Below are 25,107 nucleotides of genomic sequence, written 5' to 3'. Positions count from 1 at the left end.
TAATAGAGGGGTGAATGTTAGGCAAAGGAGGAAAGGGCCAGGATAGAATAGGGATGTTGGTTGGGATGAAGGAAGTACCCAGAGATGAAGAGGGACTTGTTGTACATTGGGAAATATTTGGTAGTTTTGTTCATCCAAACCCTACCTTAACCCTTAGATCACCTAATAAAATAAATGTGCATTAGATGACAAAAAGTTTTCATTGCATAAAATAAAAATGGTGCTGCCTTAACTAGATAACTAGTAAGTTGATTAAAAGCTGTAGAGATCACCCTGAAGACGTCTAGTTTCCATGTAAATGTAGAATTTAATTTTTGAAATATTTAGCGATGATGTAATTATCTGTATCTACAGTAGCAACCATTGTGGCAGTTTGTATTTACTAATCTTTTGGTGTAGTCGATTAAATCATTTGTGCTGGTCAGATAAGTTATTGTAGTGTTATTATATTGGTGAAAAGGCTTGTTTACACGTCAAGCGAAAGTGACCCAAAGTATCGGTATTGATTATATGTGCTTAGAAATTGTTTAATTTAAACTATTTACCTGTCTTTACAGTATTTAACAAAGTTATAATTAGGGGCAGCATTCTAATCCACTTTTATTTATAAGAATTTATTGTTGAGTTCATACTTATGCCCTGCAAATTTCATTGGTCAAAGATGTCCTAGTAAGAGCATCATTTAATTTCCATGTAACTAGTAAATGTTACACATCTAAAACTGTTTTCATGTGAAATTCATAATTAGAATGAGCTGGTATTTCATTTATATTTATTTAATATTTTGTATATTTATTTTTTACTGTTAGTCTACTGAAAATAGAAAACACCTAATGGTGACTATGGCATAAAAAATTACTGGATCTTAAGATCTTGAGAGATCAGGTCTCAAGCTAGAGGTTATATTTTCCATGCGGTCACTATGCTCAGCTATATAGAAATAATAATATCCTGCCATCTTGTGGTTTTATAAGTTGGGGCTCCATGTCGCAGTCTAGCATACGGAAAGAATTCCATTTTACAGTATACAATCCAGTGATTTTACCCCCAAAATACAGTATAAGTAAAATTTTAGTTTACTATCTGATCTCTTTCTCAAGAATCAAAACTGATGAAATCGGTTATTTAAAAAACTAAAAAATAATTGAAGATATTCTTTTGAAACTCACTGACAATGTAATTCTTTTAAGCAAAATAGCATGTTGTTTTTTTATATTTAGTGTTAACTCCCTCATCCCCGATAGCTTTTCTGTTAAACACCATTATTAATTTGTCCTATGTACTTAACTCTTGGTGTTCTTTGTGGGATATCTGCTTCCATTTTTCCTTCTATCCACCATAAAAGTATTCATTTTACCTTAGAAAAAGAATGAGGTGTCTTCCATTTTTTTGTACATAACCATCATCTTGAATAATATAAAATACTAGTTCGAGATCTATTGAAAACCAACAATCACAGTCCATGTTAGTTCAATGGGTTTAATGGGCTTAATGCATTTAAGCCCATGGCATATGTATTGCCCCCAGGAGTATTGGGATGGACCAGGGCATTGCCACATGATGAGGAATATAGTAGACAACTCTTGACTCACACATACCTCTTAATGTGTATGACTACCTTCTTCGTATGTGATATGCCCTGACGTGAGTGCAATAGATACCAGGATGTGCACAGGTGCCTAGACATTTGGGGACACCTAGAATATGTTCTAGATGACCCTGACTGTCTAAGCAGATTCATATCTAAATAAAAATAAACTGGCCTTAAAGGTCCATATTAAAAGAGTTAGTAATTTTGCACAGACTTTATTTCAGCGTATAATGCATTTCACCGGCTTGTGGCATCATCAGGTACAAGTGATACACACAGCTGTTGGTATTGGACAGAGGAGACAGGGAAGTTGAAGATGGAGGGGGAGTTTTCTGAGACTTCAATGTTGTTGGTTGTGGCTTTTTCAGCTAAATGATGCTGAAAGTTTGTGAAATGCATTGCACTGTGAAATAAGGTCTGTGGAAAATTACAAACACTTTTAATATAGACACCAAGCAATTCCATGAAGTGAAGCCTAAAATTGTAAACTATATAGTGCCCTTATAGTGCTCTGTAATAGACACATATACATTCTCACTTATAAAGATTTATTGACTGATATTAACTTGTTTTCGAAAAAGTTTCTAGTGATAAATTTTTGTCTTTCTGTGATTATGATAATTGATATAACAATCTATTTGACATTTCAGGTTTTTTCACTCTTTGGTGGTGCCAAGTTGGCATTTCATGGCATCTTCGACGTAAAGAGCGCCACCAAAAGGAGGTCTATCGGTTGGTGGAGCAGGCTATAACTCTCCTTTCTGCTCACCAGCAGCACCAGGCTTCTTTGGGAAGTGGTGCAGATGGAAGTGCTAGTGGAGAGGGTGCTTATCTTGCCATAAATCATGTAAGGGACCAACTGATTCCTCCATCAGAAAGGCAGAGTAAGTACATAAAGTTCAGAAAAATTACAGAATGGAAAGTAAAAATCACATGATTTCAAGAATGTGATAAAAACATGCTCTTATTTTAAAATCCACTAAAAAGCAAAAAAATAAACTTTTCCTCGTAAGACAAAAATCACACATAATATTAATGGCTAAGATGTTTTTAAAATGAAATATTATCTGTCTTTATTGTAAGCCAATGATGATTTACAAATTGAGGTGTTCTTAGGGAAAAAAATGAGTAAAAAGTAGTTGTCATGTGTGTATAAAATTTTTTAGACTACTGAAGAAAAGTTCGTTTTTTACTCTTCAGTTGAATTTTGAATTAAAGTCTCTCTGTTAGCTTAAAGCATGTTTGGAGATAATAGTTTTTTAGTCCTGCTCAATGTTATTAGTTTCTTGCTCCTCTGTCATAACTCAAGTACTCATAATACTTCACGGCTTATCTATTAATAGCTATGCTCTATCCCTAAGAGTATACAGTTATGAGATTTGTAGTTTGTCACTTGGATTGGAAATAATCTTAAGCTCTGACTTTTAGGGACCATATGCATCTAATTGCAATGTCCTCTGCAATCAAATACGCTACTCTCATGCAGTAGTTTGATATTGAAAACTGTATAGATAAACAATTGAGAAATTCTCACAAGACAATTAAGAACTTTCTCACTGTTTACTTACATAAGCATCTTGAACTTAGTATGATAGTAGAAAGAACATTGATTGACGATAGCTTGCATTCTGTGGTAAAGGGGAAGAATATTGAAACTTGTACTAATAGAAAGAATAAATACTATCAGAAAAAGTGAGAAAAGGCTTCACAACCAAAATGCGCATAAAGATAATTGACAGTACTTGTTAAAGATAATTAGCCATTTCAAGTGTGGAATCATATTTAAAATACCTTACTAGCTATAAAAGAAATTGGCAGGTTCATTACATAGTGAAAAAGGTAAATTCAATGGTATTCTACAAGCAGGTGCAACTCTCTAATTAGGATGTGTCTTAGATAAGTATGGTTGACTTAACGACAATCCCTCCCTGCCAATAATGGCTGGGATTCAATCACCTGGTAGTAACTGCTGCCTCTCCCTTCAGATTGAGCAATCCACATTGTTGAGGCTTACTGATGTTTTGGAATTAGGGCGGAGAGGTAAAGAAAGGACAAGATGATCTTTAATTTCACTCCCTACTATTACCATATTTCTAAGATCTTTTGACAACATGAAAATCCAAAGAGTGAAGAAGAGGAGCGTGGGAGCCATCAATTTAGCTTTGATGGAATATTGTTTTGTGATCAAGGAAATGTTGCGTCTGAAATCTTCGGGGCTAGTTAAAAATTTGTGTGTCTAAATTTGATATTAAATGGTAAATTTTGAAAAATGGAATATATTAAACTCTTCATTATCTGTTTGTGGATTATCTGTTTTGTAGATTATCTGTGATATTCACTCTTCATAGTACCTCAAAATTGTAACAAAAGTACAATCATAAAGATAATGAAGTGCTTTAAATCTCTAATTTACTTTTAAATAATTAAGTTTGGAATACCATGGCTTTCTTAAAAGTTTTTCATTTTGATCCCAAAATCAAAGGTCAATTGTATCTAATATTTTAATTTAAACATTTTTGTACTATCCATACTTTCCCACTTATGTTTCCCTCCCTTTCATCAGTCTGAAGAAATCAATATTCTTCTTTAAGGTGAGCAAATGTATAGCGTTACTATGCAACAAATAGGTCACCAACTGTCTGCACTACATTATTTTTACCTGTATCAAATGATGAATGTGAATTGTATCAGAGATCCTTTGCCAATATTCGTTCTTTGCCAGTCATTTATTTTTTCCTGGCTACATGTTTGATAAAACTTTCTGAAGAAGAAAGTTTCTTTCTACTTCTGAAGAAAAACTTTGTGAAGAAAGTTTTATCCAAGACATTTATACAACAACCTTTGTTTCTCTTTATATCAGAAAGAGACAGGAGGCTAATCCGCAACCTGTACATGTCTCAGACTGCTCAGGTGCGAGTGGGAAATGGGGAGTCAGAATGGGCAGTGTTAGGAAGAGGTGTAAGACAGGGTTGCCCATTATCACCATTGTTGTTCAACGTTTATGTAGAGGAAATGATTAAAGAGGCATGAGAAGAACTGGAGTTAGGAATGAAAGTCGGTGGAGAATTCGTAAAATTAGTTAGGTTTGCTGATGACCATACTAGTTTGTCTGTCAGCCAAGGGGTTGCAAGCATTGCTGAGTATATTGGAAATTGAGTGCGCTGGATATGATATGAGAATAAATGTAAATAAAACAAAGATTATGCGATTTACCAAAAAGAGAAAGGCTAAGCTAAGCATTAAAATGGGATGTCAAAAACTAGGGCAGGTGGAACAGTATATGTATCTCGGGAATGTTAGGACCAAATGGACAAAGTAAGAGGGATGTAAGGAGAAGAATTGCTCTGTGCAAAGAGCCTTTCACAAGAAGGAGGTAATTGATGATGGATGTTGAGTAAGGTTGTCAAGAAAAGGCTCTTAAAACTTTGATATGAAACGTAGTTAAGTACGGCGCGGAAACATAGCCACAGAAACAGGAGAGACGTAGATTGGAAGCTTTTAAAATTGGTTGCGGAGAAGGATGGAGAAGGTGAAATGGACCGAAAGGAAAACAAATGAGGGAGTGCCAGGTATGGTGGGGAGGAGAGGGGTTTGTTGGAAGAAATCATATGGAGGCGGGAAAAATGGATATAGGGCATATAGATTGGCAATAAGATGTTGAAGAATGTAATAGAGGGGAGAATGTTAGGCAAACGAGGAAAGGGATGTTGGATGGTATGAAGGGAGGAAGGTAGTACACACAGATAAAGAGGGACTTGTTGGGCAGGATGTTGGGTTGTCTTGTATTAGGAGTCACCATATATAAATTTGGCCATTGTGTCCATCCAAAACCTGCCTAAATCGTAACATTACCTAATAAAATTATTAACATATATTAAAATTTACGTGGAAGTTTACGTATCTCGGAAGTGTTTGGACCAAATGGACAAAGTAGTAGGGATATGACGAGAAGAATTGCCCTTTCCAAGAGACTTTCACAAGGAGGGAATTGATGATGAATGTTGAGCAAGGTTGTTAAGAAAAGGCTCAAAAAAACTCTGATATAAAGCATAGTTATCTACAGCAAGAAACCATGGTCATTGAATCAGGATGATAGACGTAGCTTGGAGGGTTTTGAAATGTGGGTATGGAGAAGGTGAAGAGGTAAGAAACAAACAAGGTGTTTGGGTATGGTGAGGGATTAGAGGGGATTTTTGGTAGAAATTGTAAGGAAACAGAAGAAATGGATGAAGGGCGTCTTGTTCGGTAGTGAGTAGTTGATGACTGTGATAGAGGGGAGAATGTTGGGCAAACAAGGAGGTGGCAGAAATAGAATAGGAATGTTGGGCGTAATGAAGGGAGGAAGGAAGTATACAGAGATGAAGAGGGACTTCAGTTGTAGGGTAGGAATGTTTGGTTTAGTTTTTGTGAAGATGGACAAGAGACATATTTGGTAGTTTTGTCCATTCAAAACTAACCCTAGCCAGTACATTACCTATAATAATATGTTCTGCTATTTACTTGATGATAGTTTGTGTTCTTCTAAAGCTGTAAGCTACCCTTATAGATATAGTTGAAAAGCAAAAAAAATGTAATTCCCATTGCTAATGTATGTAAATTAATCACAAGGAATGAAAAAGGAGAGTCCCTGGATCTCTATTTTGGATGGGATGTTTATTTTGTATTGCGTCTTGCAAATGGCGCATAACTTCAAGGTTATACAAAAAGGCTTATTGACCATATCACTTTGTGGTAAGAACTCCTCATGCCCCACACCTTGGTAATCAAAGAAAATGGTGAGCAAAACCTTGGCTTTGATTGAACTTGCCGTGCTTTTTTCTGTGTTGGTTCTCCTGGGTTCTTCCATTGGGACGATTGGGCTTTGGTTTCGACGTAATAACCATTTACCTATGTTTCGTCACCAGTTATGATCCTTTTGAGCAAACCAGGATCATCATTGAAATCATTCAACAGCTCCTAAGCAATGCTCATGCCACAATTCTTTGGGTCAAAATTAAACAGTTTCGGAATGAGCTTTCCTGACACACTTCTCATACCCAAAACATCCATAAAAATTGAATGGCATGAGCCAACCAATATGCCAACATCCTTAGCAACTTGTCTAATAGTGATTTGATGATTTTTCGAAACAATTTTCTTCACTGCTTCTTAATTTTCATTTGTTGTTGACATCCAGAGCAAGGTTTATCTTTGGCGTCTTATGGGCCATTTTGGAAGAGCTTAAACCACTTATAAACATTCTTTTTACTTAGAGCAGACTCAGGGTATGCCACTGTCAAAATTTCAAGTGTTTTGGAGCACTAATTTCCATTTTTCACAATAGCAGAAAATTGCTGAGCATGCCAAAACAGCTCTTAATATTTATATATGTCAAAGCAATCTAAATATGCTATATTGTTGAAACTGTAAACAAATGTTTGGAATATGTGTACCAACATAACAAAACAAAATATCGAAAATGGAATGTATGTGGCCTGCAGAATTTGAAAAGTCACCTTACTCTTTTAGCACACCTTATACAGATATACACCTGTGCATTCAGATATACACCTGTGCAATAATACTTATGAAATTGCACAAAGGACAACCAAACCTTGACTGTAGAAGTTTGATTTAAGACTCAAATAATATCTCACAATGTTAAAGTGTGAAAATCATTCCCTTTAACTGGTATAACTGGATCTCACAATGTCCAGCCGAGTGCTTTAGCCAGTTAAACTACCTGGGCATCTTTGTACAATTTAATATTCAGGGGCTATAAAGGAACAAAATGCTATGGCCAAATACTCTGTGTGCAATGTCACAGGAATTCGTAGTTGTGCTTGTTGTGCTACAGTCTTCAAGGTTAAGGTTAAGTGCACTACATGTGTTAAGAATGCCATATGCCAGAATTAATTGAAGATGCTATTAGATTCTCTCAATGGCACTGTTAAAAATCATCCCACCAGTATGATGATTGAAAGTGCTTCAAAATCTGTGTTGAATACAGTATCACATGAAGTTTCAAGTTCTCTTTGATGCAAATCTGATTAAAGTGCCTATGCCATTACAGAGAAGGCAGCCTTATGGGAGGAGGTGGTGCAGTTTCTGGAGGAGAGGGAATCAAGGGTTCGCATGGAGGTGCAAATGGTGTCTGGGGAGGAGTTTCGAGTGTGGCGGTGGTTGCCTTCTGCCTCTCCCCCTCCCTCACCGACCCATTCTTCCCATTCTCAATCGTCAACTCTGAAGTCGTCGACCTTATCTGGTTCCAAACCTGCCTTCATGAGCACTTATTCTCCTTCCACTTCTACTGCCAACTCTGTTTCTTCTCTTCATCGGTCACAGGTACATTTTGGGAAGGCTGCTTGAAGATTATAACCACTTTTGTCTTGTGAACTATGATTAACACATTGCATTTTTTATAATTCTTGCTCATTGGTACTTCCATAGTAACTTGCTATTATACTTTTCAGTGTTATCACAATAAGTATTGATAATTCTCTTATTAATTATTATTTTTTAAATTCATGAATGCTTTCACTATAAATGCATTCATCAAGTCTTAATTGTAGCTTTTTTGAATAATGATATTAATTATAACTCTAGTTTTCTTGTAATTTTAGTGAGTTTTATGATTAGTGTTTACTGTCATCATAATTCTGTTGCCTTTTAATGTTAATTTTAAGCAATCTTGTTTGGTATTAATTCATTTATACTCCTTTATGTATAATGTTGTATTTTTGGTGACCGAAACAGTTTTACTAGAACCAAAATATATTTCTACAAGTAATGATATCAGTGCCATTGTTTTACAATATGGTAATTTTTTGTTGAATACATATTCTTAGTTAGTAGTTAAATTGAACTTTAATGATTTGTAATTAGTATATATTTCCTTTCTGTGCATGTAATGCAACTTCAGCATACCTTCTACAATTAATTGTGAAATGTTATTTCATTATCCATGATTTTTGCCTGTATCCAGTTACTTTATTCTTTATGGTAAATGAACTTAATAATGAGATTGCAAAGATTTTGTAAGGCTATGGTTCAAAGTTATTGTCAATCCATTGTCACACTTAATAATTGATATCTGGCATGAAATCCTGTCCTATATTTTGTGCCATGCTACTTATTCTATGATTGCTATTTTAACTTGTTACACATTCAAATTACGATTCTTATGTACTTATTTTAAAATGACCTAGTCTTGGTGAAATGGAGTTGCAATTAAATTTCCTGGTAGTTGTGATTAATTAACATTATGATTCATAAGCTGTCATTCAGTGGTAAATCCTGTTATAATTTTTATTATTTTTGTGTAATTTTTGTTAATGAGTGTGATGTATTAATTTTTGTATGCAAATGGTGCCACTTTTGTTTAAAGCGTGAATAATTTAATATGAATATGGTACCATTTTATTTTGAAAAAATGAAATGATGTAATGTTTGAAAATAAAATTGCCAAGATGACTTTCTCTATTGTTTTTGTAAGAAATTTCCATGAGATATTAGAAGATTAGCATGTCAGACCAGATGTGTACTTAGCGTTATCAATTGGACTAAATTACACCAGACTGTTACCACTCCACTCATTCAAATTCAGCCTGCCCATCTTTTCTTTTTGAGTGAAAGCTGTTTTTTATGAAGTTAAAAATGCAATTGGTTACAAATAAAAAAAATTGACTTGCCTTTTCAAAAATGATCAATAGCACTTTAAAGGTCAGGTACTTGGGGCATGTTTTATGTTTACTTTGCATGCTGTTTTAATTATTCATAATTGGGCTCATTCGCTTGTTTGTGTCTGAAGCAGGCGGGGCTTAACCACCATCAGCCAGGTCAACAGCAAAATCCGAAGAGAAAAGTTTGGCAGGGGCAAGCATTTGAGACTATGGAAGGCAGTGTGAACTCATTGCCTTGCTCCCCCACGCCCTGTCTCAAAATCAGGCACATGTTTGATCCAGAAATGTGAGTTCCCAAAGTGCATTATTGCTTCTCATTTAGTAATGTTTGTAGTGTTTTGAATAGGTTTCATGAGCTAATCATATTTTAACAAACTGAAGAGCTTAAAAATGTGTGTGCTTGAAAAATTTGTTCTGGTTCATTGTTGTGTATTTATCTTTGATTTTCATTTGAATTCATAATTTTAATGATTCATTATTAATTGAAAACTAATTCTTGTATTTCATAGAACCATCAGTATTCAAACTCAACGACAATTGGTGGAAATACCATTCTTGTATGGTTAAGAAACCTAACCTTGCCAAAAATATCAGTAATTTTCTAGATATTGAGAAGGAAGTTCATAAATACATATTAATAATCATCAATGACTTATTTCGAATGACGGTATTGTATTATTAAAATTTACTATGTTTTTAGTCATGGAAAGTTAATAATTGAAGTCCGTAGTCTGTTCAGTCTTAAAATGCTTATCATAGGACGGTAAGTTTCCAATAGAAATTGAACTCATGAATAGGGTTAGAATATTCCATTTAAACTATGCTAAAGGTTAAAAAGTGCATAATAAAAATAAATGTATCAAAGAATTTTTCATTAATTTGATCTCTGCCATGCAAGTATAATATTCAAGTGTATTAATTACTCCATTTCTATTTTCATTGAGATTCAAAACAGCCACACAACATTTTTAATGAAAACTTTTGCTAATAACTTATTTTTGGGTTAGATGCACTGGGAACCCTCAATTTTAGGAATGACTGTGGAATTGACAACTTTCCCTTTCTCTACTAATGGGATAAGGTGACAATTCAAGTAATGAACCAAATTTAAATATCTTTTTTAATCTTATATTTTCACCAAGTGGGTGATGTTTGGTATGAGTATTGTTTTAATTAGTTAAAGAAAACATTTAACTGCCAAGTTGAAATGTTGGTATTTTATTTTTTTAAATTTTTTTAGTCAGTAAAATATTCCCATTGCCTTTGAAGCTCTGTGCCTGAATAGATGTTCATTCCATACAGTTCCAAGATTGCAAGAAATATTTTCATATGCATTTTTCTGGAATTTCTTGATTAGTCATTTCTCTGGAATCATGTAATTGCAATAAAATCTCTTCCCTTTTAGTTTTATCTTCATTTTTGAAAATAGAATAAAAAGCACACATGGTAATAAATGAATGTTTGGCTATGAGTTCATTAATGGAAAGTCCTACATGAGCTTAAGCATTTGTCATAATGAATGAATTACTTTCCATTTTGCTTATTGCCTTACTCTGATACCGAGCCAAAATTCTTTGGAAAATGCCATAGGGCAATCCTATCTGTATAAAATAAGGTGGCCAGCCATCAATCTTTGAATTCTTGAAAGCCAGGGGGAAAACCCCATAATTAAGCAGTTAAACCAGGAATATTGGAGAAATGATGATAAGTTTACTGGACAATCTATGGTGGGCAGTATAAGAAAAAATGACACTTGTATTTTATTCTTTGGAATTTCCTATGAATATAATGATTTTGGAAAAGGCAGCTTTCATTGTGTGATGTTTTCTGCTAAAAGGTCCATAATTGTGTGTCACACCTGTGTACATTGAAAGAAGCGTTCTTGCAGTTAATTTGGCTATCAAGTGGCACTCTATGAAACAGCTGCATACTTAATGCTCAACTGCAACTAAGTGGCAATCATTCGGTACTAATATCTTTGGGTGAGAATGCCTTGCTAGATAAATAATTCATAATGGAAATGATTTTTTCACCAGCCCTTGGTGCTTTCTGATATTCCCGTTTTATTCGTTCTTATTGACTTTATATTTCCTGAATGCTATAAATTGAACATAGCACAGTTAACATTCATCTAGAGACATAAAAAAATAACTTCAAATGCAGGACTCCATAATTACAAACAAGGTGATATATGTTATATAAGCAGCATTTTTATGTAAGTGAACCGTCAAATTTTTGAAACTATTGTTCCTGGTTAATTTTCTACCTATCTATGTACATCTCAGAAGTGGAAATGATAATTAGTAGTTTCTTTCTAATGATTATTGCTGCAATATTTGTCTTTGTAAACTTGAGTGTCTGTTGTGTAATGAAATAGTTGAAAACAAATCCTTCAAAAATTAATTTTCCTTCTTGAAAAACAGGAATCAAAAGCTGTTGGATATTCTATTCTGTCAGATAACTCTTAATAATTTCAAATTTTGATTTTATTTTTATAAAAGGTTTATTCTTATTGTGGTGATTCTTCCAGTTAGTTTTGGTCGATAATTGTGCAAGGGCTTCATCCTTACCGTAGCAACCTGTACTTAGCTCCTCACTCTTTCTCTTCAACCAATTGTGAATTCCCCTTCACTGTTCTATTTGATCACCATGTGTGATATGGTTCTCTCACCAATTAGATTTTTTTCTGACAGTTATCTAGAAAAACTGAATACAGTAAATTCCCAATTTCCTGTGCTGATTTCTGGTTAGAGGTCATGGTTAGTAAGAAAACAGTCTGAAAAGTTGATTATTTCTTAATATACACCCGTGAGTTGAGTAAGTAGTTCAAGAGGATGCCTTAGTAGGAGTGATTAGCAGAACTGTGGATATGATAGTTATACAGGATTATATTGACAGTTGCTGCGCTCGTGTGTGCAAAGCAACATGTGGGTCCACCCATCTTACTGTTAGGCAGAAAGGGCTGTGCTTCTAAGGTTCATCAATTTACTGTAATCTATTAAAAAAGGAAAAATAATGCCTCATTTCATTAAAATCGATTTCAGCTTCTTATATGGATCATTATAATTGATAAAAACCAATCACATTGAGAAATATGCTTGCCTAGGTTTCATAACATAAAAAATATGGAAAATGACCAGGGTTCGAACTGTTAGTATTGAAAACAGCACAAATATAGAAGGGTTGATAGGAGTTGGTCCTTTTTGATTCTCAGCTCACTTGAAATACTACCTAGACTAATGTAGTGCCATATCCAATCCTTATTGTCTTATCTTTTGTTCTTTCTGGGTTTTGCTTACCAATGATGTACTCCCAAAATGAATATAATGAGAAAATGAAGAGTACCAAATAGATCGATCCTTTTAAGCGAAGATTTTCGTTTCAGTAATAAACCTTGATTTTGTAGGGCCAACATTATAGAAAAATAGTAATATATCAGCTGATATGAAAGGTTTTATTTATTTATTTTATTTTATTTAGTAAAAATTGTGCACATACAGCAGGATTGCCAATTTATAGTGACACGTATAACAGCAACATACAAGGACACAAACATACTAACATCAACAAGACTATAATTAGAAGTTATTAGAGATAAATTTTCAAAGAAATAACAAAAACAGTGAAAGAAAGGAACAAAACCGGGATGTGGGAGTGAAAGGAGAGATTGTGCTAGTTCTTTCGAGAGAGATGTGTCAGAGAAAGGTTTATAAATGTGTTGGCTGGGAGTGAGAGGGGGTCAATGCTTTCGGGAAGGGAATTCAGTAAAGCGGGGAGACGGAGGAAAAGGGAACGTTTGGTGAGGGACAATCTGGGAACGGGTTGGTGGAATAGAGAGTGATCGCGGGTAACTTGGGGGGGGAACTCTGAAATTGATAAGGGAAATTAAAGGTTGTTGGCAGTACTCTGTAAAAAATAATGTGTAGGCATTCTTTTAGTGAAATATGCATGTAAATTTTATCAAATGCTATGTTCTTGATCATCAAATTATATTCACGTAAAATAGCAAAGTTTTCACTGGGCACCTGCATTATATAGTTCAGGTATGTTTCTTTGAATCCAAGAACTCTGGGGCATGACTCATTATGCTGCTTGGTTTTCCTTATCTCTAATTAGTACTTCTTTCGGTGACTGCCTCAGGAAAGACTTGAGGTCACCTCAACTCTTTCTTTGTCAGTTAGAAATTCATATCCTAGAGAATTCCTAGAGCAATTCATATCCTTGAAAGTCACTAAGAAAGCCCTATGACTGCTTTGTTCTCCAATTTGTCAAATTCAAAACTCAGTGATAGTCAAGCCGAGTCATTTAGTGTGTGAAACCACCATTATTTGAAAAAACTGTACTATCATCTGTGAAATCTTCTTCGGTTTTCCACGGTGTTAAGCTTTCCACCTCTACTGATGCTTCAAGGAACCAATGACTCATTGTCTTCAGGGCAATATTGCTTCCCCACATTTACTCCCACCTCCTCCCATAGGGCGTTTATTGAAATTCTTAACTGAGAATAAGAAGAGATTGCTTCTATGGAAAACCTTCGGCTCTGGTTTTGTTGGAAAAATGGCTATAAATACCCTCTCTCCCTGGGTCTGGTGTCAGCTCATTGGTCCACTGGATGTTCATTGCTTTTTGTCTCCTGATTGGCTAAATGGAACTTAATAGTTCAACAAGCAAATTGCAGACAGTGCTAATGCATGAAAACGGTTTTCAATATGCTGTCAATTTCTTAGTCTGTAGTGACTGCAAGTGGTAAGCTGCGCAGTTGAAAATCAATGAGTGCTGGTTTCGGTGTCCGAAAAACATGATGAAAGTAAGAGTATTATAATTTTCATACTATACATTTCCATGTTACCTCTTCTCTACTCTTGGTTCCATTTTCTCACAGAGAAAATTTTGTTAACATTCAAAGTCTGGAAAGGTTGAAGACATCAGCTGTGAATGAGTAAAGGCCATGGCCTTCTCTGAAAAGTTTTTCGAGCATGACTTATTGATGAATTTTAGTCCTGCTCCAGTATTCTTCCCATCTTCTGTCCCTTTCCCTTGATGAATTTTTGCTTGCTCCATATCAATTGAGTGGAAAGTGCTCTGAAAGTCATCCTGAGAAAGTGTTGGTGATGGTTGGTAAGTTCACAACTTGTGATTGAGAATTACTTGGCTGAAAGGAATTGAGTGTCTGTATATTTTGACTGATTCGTTTACTAAAAAATTTAAACATGCCAAGTTTGAATTGAGTTGGATGTTAGCAGTCTACATTCTTTGTGAGTCAATGTGATCGCTTGATCATAAACTATCACAGGGCATCTATAATTGTTACATCTCACACAACTACTCTTATTATTTCATTAACAAAGTAAAAATCATCTATAATTTTCCAAAAATGATGACAATAGGTCTGAAAAGGTTTTTTAGGAAACTGAGTAATGACGCCAATAAAAAGAACATTCCTCTGTTTGTATGGTTTCTGGTGACCATGAACTACGTGTACTTTTTGTAGAGTAAGCTGTTGTTTTTCTGTGCAAGACTTCTGTGAAGCCTATATGAATACCATGGCATTCTAGTCTAGTTTTCTATTACAAATCAGTTTCCATCAGCATAAGTTAACCTTTTCACTTCACTCTAATTATACTCAACTCCTATATCCAGTTCATAACCAGTCACTTGGAAGAGAGGTAAATAAGTAGTATTTGAGGATACAGTTATTTAAAAACAGGTTAATTGTGTAGTTCCAAAGATGATAGTCTTAATTTTTATTGTAAATAGGTTTTTGGCTGTGGAAGTTTTGATGTGTGCTTTTTCATTTTATATTCATCCTTACTATTAATACACAATCCATTTATATAGCTTGGGAATTGGCTAATTTCATTTACCTCTACAGGTAAGATGTGTATTCTGTGGTTAGTAGTGGCCATGATAAACAAATTATAATCAATTTTGATGTACTATTAACGTTTATTTTGCTTTCACTTAAGGAGTAATTTATTGAAATATCAGGGTTGTAAAATTCCACCTGGATCATCATTCCTTATAAAATCAGAGATCTTTTTCTTATTAATGGTTTCCATTTAGCAATTTATACATTCAGGTCACAGATCTGCGAAATGTGGATATAAATCCAGTGAACCATGAAATCAGCACAATTATGTTTTCAGAACAGATGCTGAAAGGACATCTTGTTTTAATTATCCTTCTCCTACTATTTCTTCAGTTAAAGTGGCCCAGGTGGATCATTCTGTTTCTTTAAGTACTGCAAGAGTCGCTTTCCATTACCCCATGACAGAAGGGTCAAGGACAAAATTGAACCTCTTGTGCGATGGTTCGGTACACTTGGTCGCCATAATTACATTGACTATGTGGGCATTTTGCATTTATTTTATCAGGAACTGCAATGAGTGTGGGTTTAGGTAATATTCTAGTGTTCTGAAGTAGTATTTGCATCATATATGTTCCCAAAAAAAATATTGTTTTTCATTTATTTCTTAATATATATTCCTCAATTTTTTCACATATATGTATGATTTTTCCATGAAATGTAACTGCAGATAATTTTATCATGATCAAAACTACTTTATAAAAGAAGGAGCTTCTCAGAAATTAAACACTCAGTTAATGAGTTGTGTCATCAATTAATTTTTTTTAAATAGTTCATGAAAAAGTAAACTACTATTAAGATCATGAAAAGAAAATTTATTTATCGCCGCCATAGTAAAATATTTGTCAGTCCCAACTACGATGTTTATTCTGAGAAAATCCCACCTAAGATATGGAAGTTTTTTGTCAAATGATACAGATTTTTGTTGAATGTTTAATTTGCAATATGGTTTCAGCCCTCAGAGTACCATAAAAACATGGCTATTATGAACATGGTATGTTCAAATGATGTGCAGCTTTGATTTATCTTTTTGGAATGTCACCAGACATTGCTCCTGTATTTCTTCTGACAAGAGGACATACTCTTATTCATTGTTAGAAGATAATCTTTAGTTGCAAGCTTCAGACAAAAGTCAATATAGTTCCAATAACTGCAGAAGTTACTGTTTGGAGTCATCTGCTGATGTGCATTAAAATGTAGCAATTTAATAGTATAAAAATTATTCTCCTTACCAGGACTATTCCCAATCAAAGGAAATTATTTTTACACTGTGAAGTTTCTGTGAGACTATAATAGTGTTCCACCTCTGTTTACTTTCTGAAGAAGAAGAAAGAAGTTCTCTAATAAAGAAATCATTGACTCCTAAGGTCCCTGAATACATGTGGAAGAATTTCTAATTGGAGGGACATAAAGAGATTGGAGAGGATGCTTGATAAACAGTTTTCATTATTGACTCCTATTCTGTGGATATTCATAAACTACATTTACCCTATCCCCAAGAGGCTACCATTTCCCTTTCTTACTTCACCATCCACCCATCCCATTCTCTCCAAGAATCTTGACTTCAACAATGTAGGACGTTAACTTAATTTGTCTTCATAATCCATCAACAAGACTAGCTTACTAGGCCTTGTTAGCAAGGTGACATTGACGGGATAGATAGAGAATTAAATGGCCACACCCAGATAGTAGCTTATAAGGTCTATGCAGATCTAGCAATGATCTCTACTTCTGCATTAAGTTGGTCGACTGAGAGATTGATGCAATGAATGTCTAAATAAAAATATGTAATAGGCCTAATGAAACATCAATTCATCATCTCATGGAAAAAATAGTTTAAAAAGTTCCTAATCAGAAGTACTGATTGTGGTAACATGTTCATAAATTGCAAAGATAGTGAAATATTAGCTGGCCCAATAATTAATTAATGTAAAGAATAATAGGGTGTTTTCTAAGGCCTCAGGGTGACTGAGAAATAAGGCTTTAAGAGATCAAATTTTTAATGAAAAAAGAGGGAATAATATTGGATAAAGTGAGAAGAAGAAATGTATAATCAAAACCTTATCTGCAAATTTGTTCTGGAAAAAACTAAAAAAAACTATGACTCTCAAAGAAATATATTCTAAGATTATTTCTTAAACCTGAAAATAAATGCACCTAATAATTAAAAATAAAGTATAGCATCCAATGATAAGAGTAAATAGTTCAATGAAAAGAATGAAAATCACCACAGCCACCAAAAACATGAACACTGACATTTAAAGCACTACATTTGGTTTGGGATTCCTGTGCGTTGTCACATAAACAAGAGAAAGTATAATAAGGTCCAGTGATACTGCTATGTAAAGAACTAGGCCCTGACCATCAATTGCCATTGTGCTGCCATCTAAGAGGTCACTCCTCAATATTAATCAATGCTGTTCAACATGGCATGTGTTAAATAAACAAATAAATAGTCAAGCAGAGAGTTACTTTAAGTTCAAAAATGTATTTTCTTGATATTTTGGGGATTGGGATGATGCGGTGGTTAATGCACTGGCTTCCCAAGAGGGCCCAGGTTTGAATCCTGGAGAAAGAAATTTTTCAATGGCATCCTGATCCATACTTGAGGTGCTTTGTGGAGAGCACTTCAAGTGAGTATGCCATCTGTCAGATGGGACGTTAAACTGCAGACCCCTTGGCACCTTTCGTTAAGAGTAGGTTAATGCTGACGCCGGGTTTCTCGTCACCCTTCCTCTTTTCCTCCATCCCTAATCGTGCAAATGACCTTAGCTGTCGGTCGCCTCCCCTTATACTACTGCTACTCTTGATATTACTTAATGCAATGGAATAAAATTAAATTGGTTTTATTTTTCTATCATTCATGATTTTTGAGATGCAGTCCTAATAAAGTACAGTGGAAAATTGACCTTTACAGTAATGGAGAAAGATTATTCAGGGCCCACCTGAAACATAAGACTAAGCTGGCATTAGCTTTATCTTTAGTAAACATAATTTCATTTGCATTCTTAAGTACGGTTTCGTGTGAAGTTTTTTATTGTGCCACTAGACTAAAGGCTTCAATTGAGACATTCTTTAGTGGTCTACATTTACTAGCACAGGGATGTCAGCCATCCTTGAAAACCAGGTGGGAAGAACTTTGAAAAAACCTGGGATTGAGCAGTAAAATCTATGAATTATACAGAATCAATTTAATTGGACCAAAAAATAGATAGTAGATGGTAGAAGGCAAATTACTCTTTATATCCTTCATTTGAACTCAATATGAATCAATTATCTGACAATATTTTTTGTAGTGGCTCTCAATATATGTATTTTGCAAAAAGTTCAAAGAATTTTGAGTCTCATCTGTTTACACTGATGAAACAGTAGCTGTTCATCAGACTGAGTGTTACTCTACCAAACATCTGGCTGCCTACTACTGCAATACAACTGAGCAGTAATCATTAGGTTGTTACTTTGGAAAATGAATAGTATGGTTAAGATGTCTCATTGCTGAAAAGCATCAAAGCTCCAATGTAGGACTCCAAAACAATAAACGCGGTAATATTTCTATTAAAAGTGGAGATTTTTGTTTAAGTAAAACAGCTAACTTTAAAAAATGTATGTGCCCCAGGGAAAAATATGCTGGTGTATTTACACACATGAGCCTAGCATAGTCTGTTGAAATATATCAGGGAAATGAGGTAGTAAATTTGGTTGCAAATAACGTTGAAATAAAAATTTTAATCTTAAAAAAATCTGGAAAAAATATGAATCAGAAACCATGTGATTGCTGGCCAACCTGTTACAGTACTTTCTTCTTGTGTATCTCTCGCTGTGTTCAATTTCATTCGTAATAATTGTTACTGCCCTGACAAAACATCCACTTACTCTAATCTATGCCCCATGTTGTAATAGTTAGCTTTGCTTTTTCTTTGTGTTCATATCCTTGTGTTTCAATTTGTAGTGAGTATGGAGAAACCTGGGTGGTAGCCACAGAGGATGCGGTGCTAGAGAAGTGCGAGGAGAGTGGTGCAGCTGTTGTCCATGTTGCGGTGGATAAGAGTTCAGCTGAAGGTTGTGTGTACATCAAATGCGCCTCCCGTGCTGATGCTGGCAGGGCATATCGAGGGATGCATGGATGGTGGTTTGATGGTGAGTCAATTTTGCTATGGTTGATTTCCTTCATCATGTATTACTAATATTGTTTTTAAATTAGTTTCACTTATTCAGCAATTTTTAAAATGCCTGGCGACTAGATTTTAAATTCCATAATTTAGAAAAATATGTTTATTTCAAAATTAAACGTATTATTTAAGTAGTATTAACCTTTCGTGCAAGCTTATGTTGACAGATGTAATTGTTTCAAGCTTGATAATTTGTAATAATTGATAGGAAAGAGTTACATTGCAATTCCACATTAAATTTTATTGAGCTCGAGTATCATTTTGCTATAGGACAGCATCAGTTAGGGTGATTGTTTTAGCAATTTTAAATTTCTGCATTTTGATGCTCATCAGTAAAGGACTCTGCTAAAGAAACTGTTGAGGCATCTCCTGTTTTTCTTTTGTAAACTTCGGTGAAAATTCCATGGCTATAATTACTTAAGACATTATGCAAATGGTAATTCATCATAACATCGTGATACTTAAGAAGTCCCAAGAAATTGGTTAAAGAACTTGGCCAGAAATCAAGGGATACAGGTTTAAGTCCCGATCAAGGCCAATGATTTGGTCTCAATGAAATTCCTAAATTTTTATCTTGAGCAGGTGAGCATGCGATTCTTTGAGCATTATAAATACACTCGTGCGGTTGGACATGGAAGTAGAAATAGTAAAGGGAACAGAGGGGGATAAATGATGAACGAATGGCCCCTAGAGGAGGTGGGTTATGGTGGGAGTGAAATCTGAGATAAGCCAGGGAAACTGAACCTGCCTCAGTGTCCTTTTCCTTTCATGTTTGTCACTAATTCATTATGTCTCATTGTTTTCCTAATCCATCTGGTTCTTCATTTCCTTATCATGCTTTGCAATGTCTTTTTCTCATTTACTCTTGTGCTAGCTACTTCATTTGTCATCTCACCTGTCTATTTGATCTTCAACATCTGCTTCTAGCACCAGGCTTTATAGAGTTCCCTTCTTCTTAGCCCAAGTTTTCTATTTCTCTAGCTCTCTGACCCAAAGAGTGCCATGCACTCCACATAAATACTTCCTTGCTTATAAAGTTACCTTGTTGAGCATAGTCACCTCTTTGCGATGATTTTGTAGCTTGATCACCTCTCTGCTTGATGTTGTTGATCTCACTCCATTGTACTTCTGAAGTAAATGAATCTTGTTTTAATTTCTCTCCTCTTAACCCAACCTTGACTACGTCTAATCTGGTCAGTCTAATCCATATTTTCTCACTATCATTTCCCTTTCATTCATTAGTCCTGGGCATTCCATATTCTCCCTTAAGATGAGCAAATATATTTATAGTTTTACTGTGCAACAAATTAGTTGTAACTACCTGCACTGAATTATTTTTAATGGTATCATGTGACAAATATGTATCCATTTCAGTGATCCTTTGTCATTATTCATCCTTTGCCAGTCATTTGTTTTTTATTGGTTATATGATTGGTTTAACTTTCTGAGGAAAATATGTTCTGCTATCCACTTAATGATAGTTCTGTGTTCTTGTAAAAAACTATGATTCCAGCCTTATAAAAATGGCTGAAAAAATGAAGAAATGTAGTATGTTCCATTGCCATAAAATGCAAATTTATCTAAAGGAACGAAAAAGGAGAGCTAATTTTTTTCCAATCGCAGTTTTTTGTAAACTTATTTGATTCATACAAATTGACTCTGTTTGTATCACAATCATATTTTCCACGGGTATCCGTGTTTTTCAAGTATCCTCGCTTCGTCATGCATCCATTACTATGGATAATCGAGAGTTTAATGTATAAGACTTGAGAAATATTTAAAATCTTTTTTGTACTTCCAGGAAATTTGGTGACTGTCAAATATCTACGCTTGGAGAGGTATCATGAAAGGTTTCCTGAAGCATCATGTATCCCTCCTAATGCTACCAACTCCACTCCATTGCCATCTGTGCTCCATCGTCACCCCTCCAATAACAAGCGCCTGTCCCTTCAAGGTCGTCAGTGGCAGTCCCCGATAGAACGCACTTAAAGGAAAAGGCATCCTTCTGCTGTCTTCGACTAAAGGATTCCAGATAGTGGATCATCATTAATCAGGAGATATGGCTGTTTTGGCTTAAGTTCACTTTTTCTCGGGAGAATATGCCCTTAAAAGTGCAACTGCATGTGTCAAAGAGTTGATTCTCTTGTGGGTGCATTCTTGACAGATGATATAATATTTCCTGGGAATTGTTTTTAAAGTTGTTGATGTGACTTTAAGATATTACAGTCTGTTTTCTCTTAAATTTACTTACAAAATGAAATCTTTGACTGTGACCACATTTTTTTTCTGTTTGCTTAGATATTTTCAACTAAAATTTATATTGGTTGTGTTTGAACATGAGGATCTGCAGAATGAATTCCAGATTTTTGTAACTATTGCCTTTACCATTTAGACTTGAAGAAATTTAATAACCTTTTCCGTTACAGTTTTTATGGTGAATGGTAATGTGGAATCAAATTCTGCCATTAGTGTTTCCCAGAGGTAATTCTCAATACACTGGTGAGCACTCTCATGGAAACCATTCAAATGACGGAGGGGTTAAATGTGCTTGAAAAATGGGTGTCAGGAAGGCTATGAAACAGGATAGCATTCAGAATGAGGTTTGAATCTCGTATTGATCCCCTAAAATGTTTGTGATTCTTACCTAAGAAGCATAGGTGTTTGGAACTACATGACAGCCAAAACATGATGACAACAATTGGCATAATCACATGCATATCATTCTAGAAGTTCTGCACTCAGATCAGCAAGAGTGAATTACACACCCAATGCCTGTAACCCAAACAATAAAAATGTTGTGATTTTTAAAAAATCAAACCCAAAAGTGATCCAAAATTGTGTTCATATATTGTCAATGTGCATAGCTATGTATTTTAATGGGTATTTGAAGAGGGCGTAAATTATTCTTTTTTTCTGGGTCTTAAAAGGAGTGACAGACCTTATCAGAAATATTGAAGGTTAGGACATTAAATTTATAAATTGCTGCCCTTAACTTTGTTGAGAATGACAGGTACATCTCTGTGCAATTGATCTATTGTGTCTGAAAAAAGTGTCCAATTATTAAAACCTGTGCCTTGCAAAAAATGTGAGAAATAAAATTAAAAAGTGTAAGACATGTATCTCATATCCCTTTGGACTTGATAGACTTAAGCTGGGAGCATTCAATTGCCATGTTTCAAATAATGTTCAGTGACATTTTCAGAGATTTAAGGTTAAGTGTGAAGAATTAAAGGGGAAAATATTGTGATGGGAAGTCTGCTCCCTGATAAAAGGGAGACAGTTCCCTTGGTGGTACAAAATAGTAAACATAATGAAGAATGTACATAGAAGATTGTGAGAGAAGTGAGAGTTTATACAGTAATTTACATGATTATTGATATTGCTGTTTCTAATTCTGCATGCAAATTGTTGAGGTAATCACTGGTACGTTTTTAAAGTTTCTTACATTGTATTACTATTGCATGGAGAATGTTTAATTGCACCATATGTGAACTCCCCTGTCATATGTGTGATAAATGTGGAGGTTCTGATATATGGATGCTCAGCTATTTTTTATCACTTCTCCATTTGTTGTGTTCATTGTTGATAACCATTTGCTCGGGTTGGGGCCAAAAAAAAGTGTGTCACAACTCGTGTGATTAGAGCTAGTTCTGTTGTCCATTTCATAATGTTTACTTTGAGAGCAACAGTAGTTGAACTCATACTAGACTTTATTGAACAAGTGGTTCAATTGTTCAGGTATTTTGTTGAAAATGCTTTTGTGTATATATTGGGATTACTACCTATTAATTTTTCCATGGTTTTTACTTTAAATTAACTTAATATTTTTGGTCTTTTTGCACTTCAGAATGTTTGTACACATGAGCTTATTTTGTCAATGTCATAGTTTTTACTTAACATATCCGAATGAGATAATCAAACCATTTATTGGTATGAGTAAATTTTATTCTATACTTTCAGTTAAACTTTATTTAACCATCATCTTGTTTTGGCTCTTTCATTTGGTTTTAAGCTAATATTTTTATTGTATTTAAGCATAAATGAGTCTTGTAATTAAATAATTAGTGCATCTATTTGAGTGAGTGAGTGTGATGTGAGACCCTGGAATTTGAAGTACAACTTAACTGTCATGGAAATATTAGGTTGTTTTTTTATTTCATGATCCTAATGGAACTTTTGATGTTAAACATTGAAAAAAAATGAGCCATGGCCTTTAGGATGGTATTAGGTTCTTAAAATACCTGCATATTTTGTGCCAACTGGTTCTCTGTATGGGAAAAGGATCACATATTGTATAGGTTTTTTGCAATAAATTTTTTTTATTTAAAAATCTTCACAAACAAATTATCCACAAGTATTTTGATTTCGATAATTGATATTTACACAATTAAATTGTGCTGATTAGGTGAAGAATTTGAATGGTAATGGAGAAGCATTGCCAGTGATTTGTGTAGCATTACTAGGCCCAGATTTGATATGTAGGAAGTTTATTTTGGGCATATGAATTATATTTCCTTTCTCCACAGCCTCTGTGGACTAAGAATTCCTTTCAGCTTTAGTTTACATAAAATTATTATTTTACTAAAGGATAAAGAAATGTTGAATTAGAAGACCAAAAGTAGACCTGATATTCTAATATTAAGCTTTTTGGGCTGAGATATGATTAAGTTAGTGAATGGCGAAGTTTTCATCATAGCTGGTCTATTATTTAGAAGTAGATGGGTCTTGAATAGTCCCTCAAAATCATGATTTGGGCTTGTGGTCTTCTGAGCATTTCCTCCAAAGCCCAGTTTCACTTGCCCCACAGTTTCTCTTCTTCAATTTTCTCTATTGCTATGCAAAAGGCATTCTCTTCCTCTCACCCAAGTTCTCCCTTATAACACAACCTTTACAATATCAATACATTTCACTCTAAGAAAGACTAAGAGTAAAATAATTGCATCTAAGGTTCATATCTTCTCTTGCAGTCTTTTTAAATGAATTGCCTTAACCAAGTTGGAGTATTTTGTATGTGAATTCTTTGCCACTATGCACCAAGAGCTGTAAATCCTAACTAAAATGTGATAATTAGGTTTTTAATTCATTTTTTTGGGCCCTGTGTTAAGTCAGAAAGTTGATATTGGAAAAATAACCGTGGTCTCTATTTCAAAACACCATCTAGTCACTATTATTAGGTCATCTGCAAACCTATTACTAAATTATCTCGCCACCCATATGTATCCTAGATCAAGTCCTACACATGATACCCTTAACATGTCTGGGTTTTTTTTCGAGTACCAATTAAATGTATGATACAGCAATATACCATATCATCATAAGTTCACCAGCAGACCATGTGTTATAGGTTTTGTCAAATCAGAATATATGTATGTTTAACAATAGAAACATGAGGATACAATTCAAGCTGAATATAGACACATTCATTGATTATACAACAGATATTCATCCAACTTATAAAACATTCTTTCAAATTAAATATATCTTAATTTGCTCTTAATGGTCACTAAACCCATAAGATTTCAGAAAAGAAGTAAGTTAATTGTACAAATTAAGTACCATGTTCTTGGGCCCTTGGTAGGTGCATCTTGTGAGCACAAAATAGATGTGTAGTTTGTTAATATTGTGGGTACTGTGACTGTGAATGGCAGCATTAGTAGGTAAAGTCTTTAGGTTCATTCTTCCGTATGCTACAGTAGTAAAATTATAAATACATGGAAGAGGTAAATGGTTAAACTGCCTAAATAATGAAAGACTAGGGGCATCATGTCTAACATGAGCTATCAATCATACCACTTTTTTTTGTAATTAAAAATGGATATG

At 34.5% G+C, this 25,107-nt stretch overlaps 1 protein-coding gene across 2 annotated transcripts in view; it reads left to right on the top strand.

Moving 5' to 3' along the window:
- The window catches only part of MAN1 (LEM domain-containing inner nuclear membrane protein MAN1), a 29,264-nt gene extending 5,637 nt beyond the window's left edge, over positions 1-23,627 (top strand). Inside the window, exons 6-10 of one of the 2 annotated variants that reach the window (XM_071593496.1) lie at positions 2,242-2,475; positions 7,644-7,915; positions 9,384-9,538; positions 19,068-19,255; positions 21,089-23,627. In XM_071593496.1, coding sequence (XP_071449597.1) covers positions 2,242-2,475; positions 7,644-7,915; positions 9,384-9,538; positions 19,068-19,255; positions 21,089-21,276 — 1,037 coding nt within the window. In that variant the 3' untranslated portion in view covers positions 21,277-23,627. Of the gene's footprint in view, positions 1-2,241; positions 2,476-7,643; positions 7,916-9,380; positions 9,539-19,067; positions 19,256-21,088 lie in introns of both variants that reach the window. The other variant, XM_071593495.1, reaches the window with a different exon arrangement.
- The last annotated feature ends 1,480 nt before the right edge of the window (positions 23,628-25,107 follow it).

This window comes from Hetaerina americana, unplaced genomic scaffold (assembly GCF_022747635.1).
Source record: "Hetaerina americana unplaced genomic scaffold, ioHetAmer1.1.p SCAF_6, whole genome shotgun sequence".
In the NCBI taxonomy this organism is placed as follows: domain Eukaryota; kingdom Metazoa; phylum Arthropoda; class Insecta; order Odonata; family Calopterygidae; genus Hetaerina; species Hetaerina americana.
The sequence above is the reverse complement of the archived record's forward strand: the minus strand, read 5'-3'. Positions and strand labels throughout refer to the sequence as shown.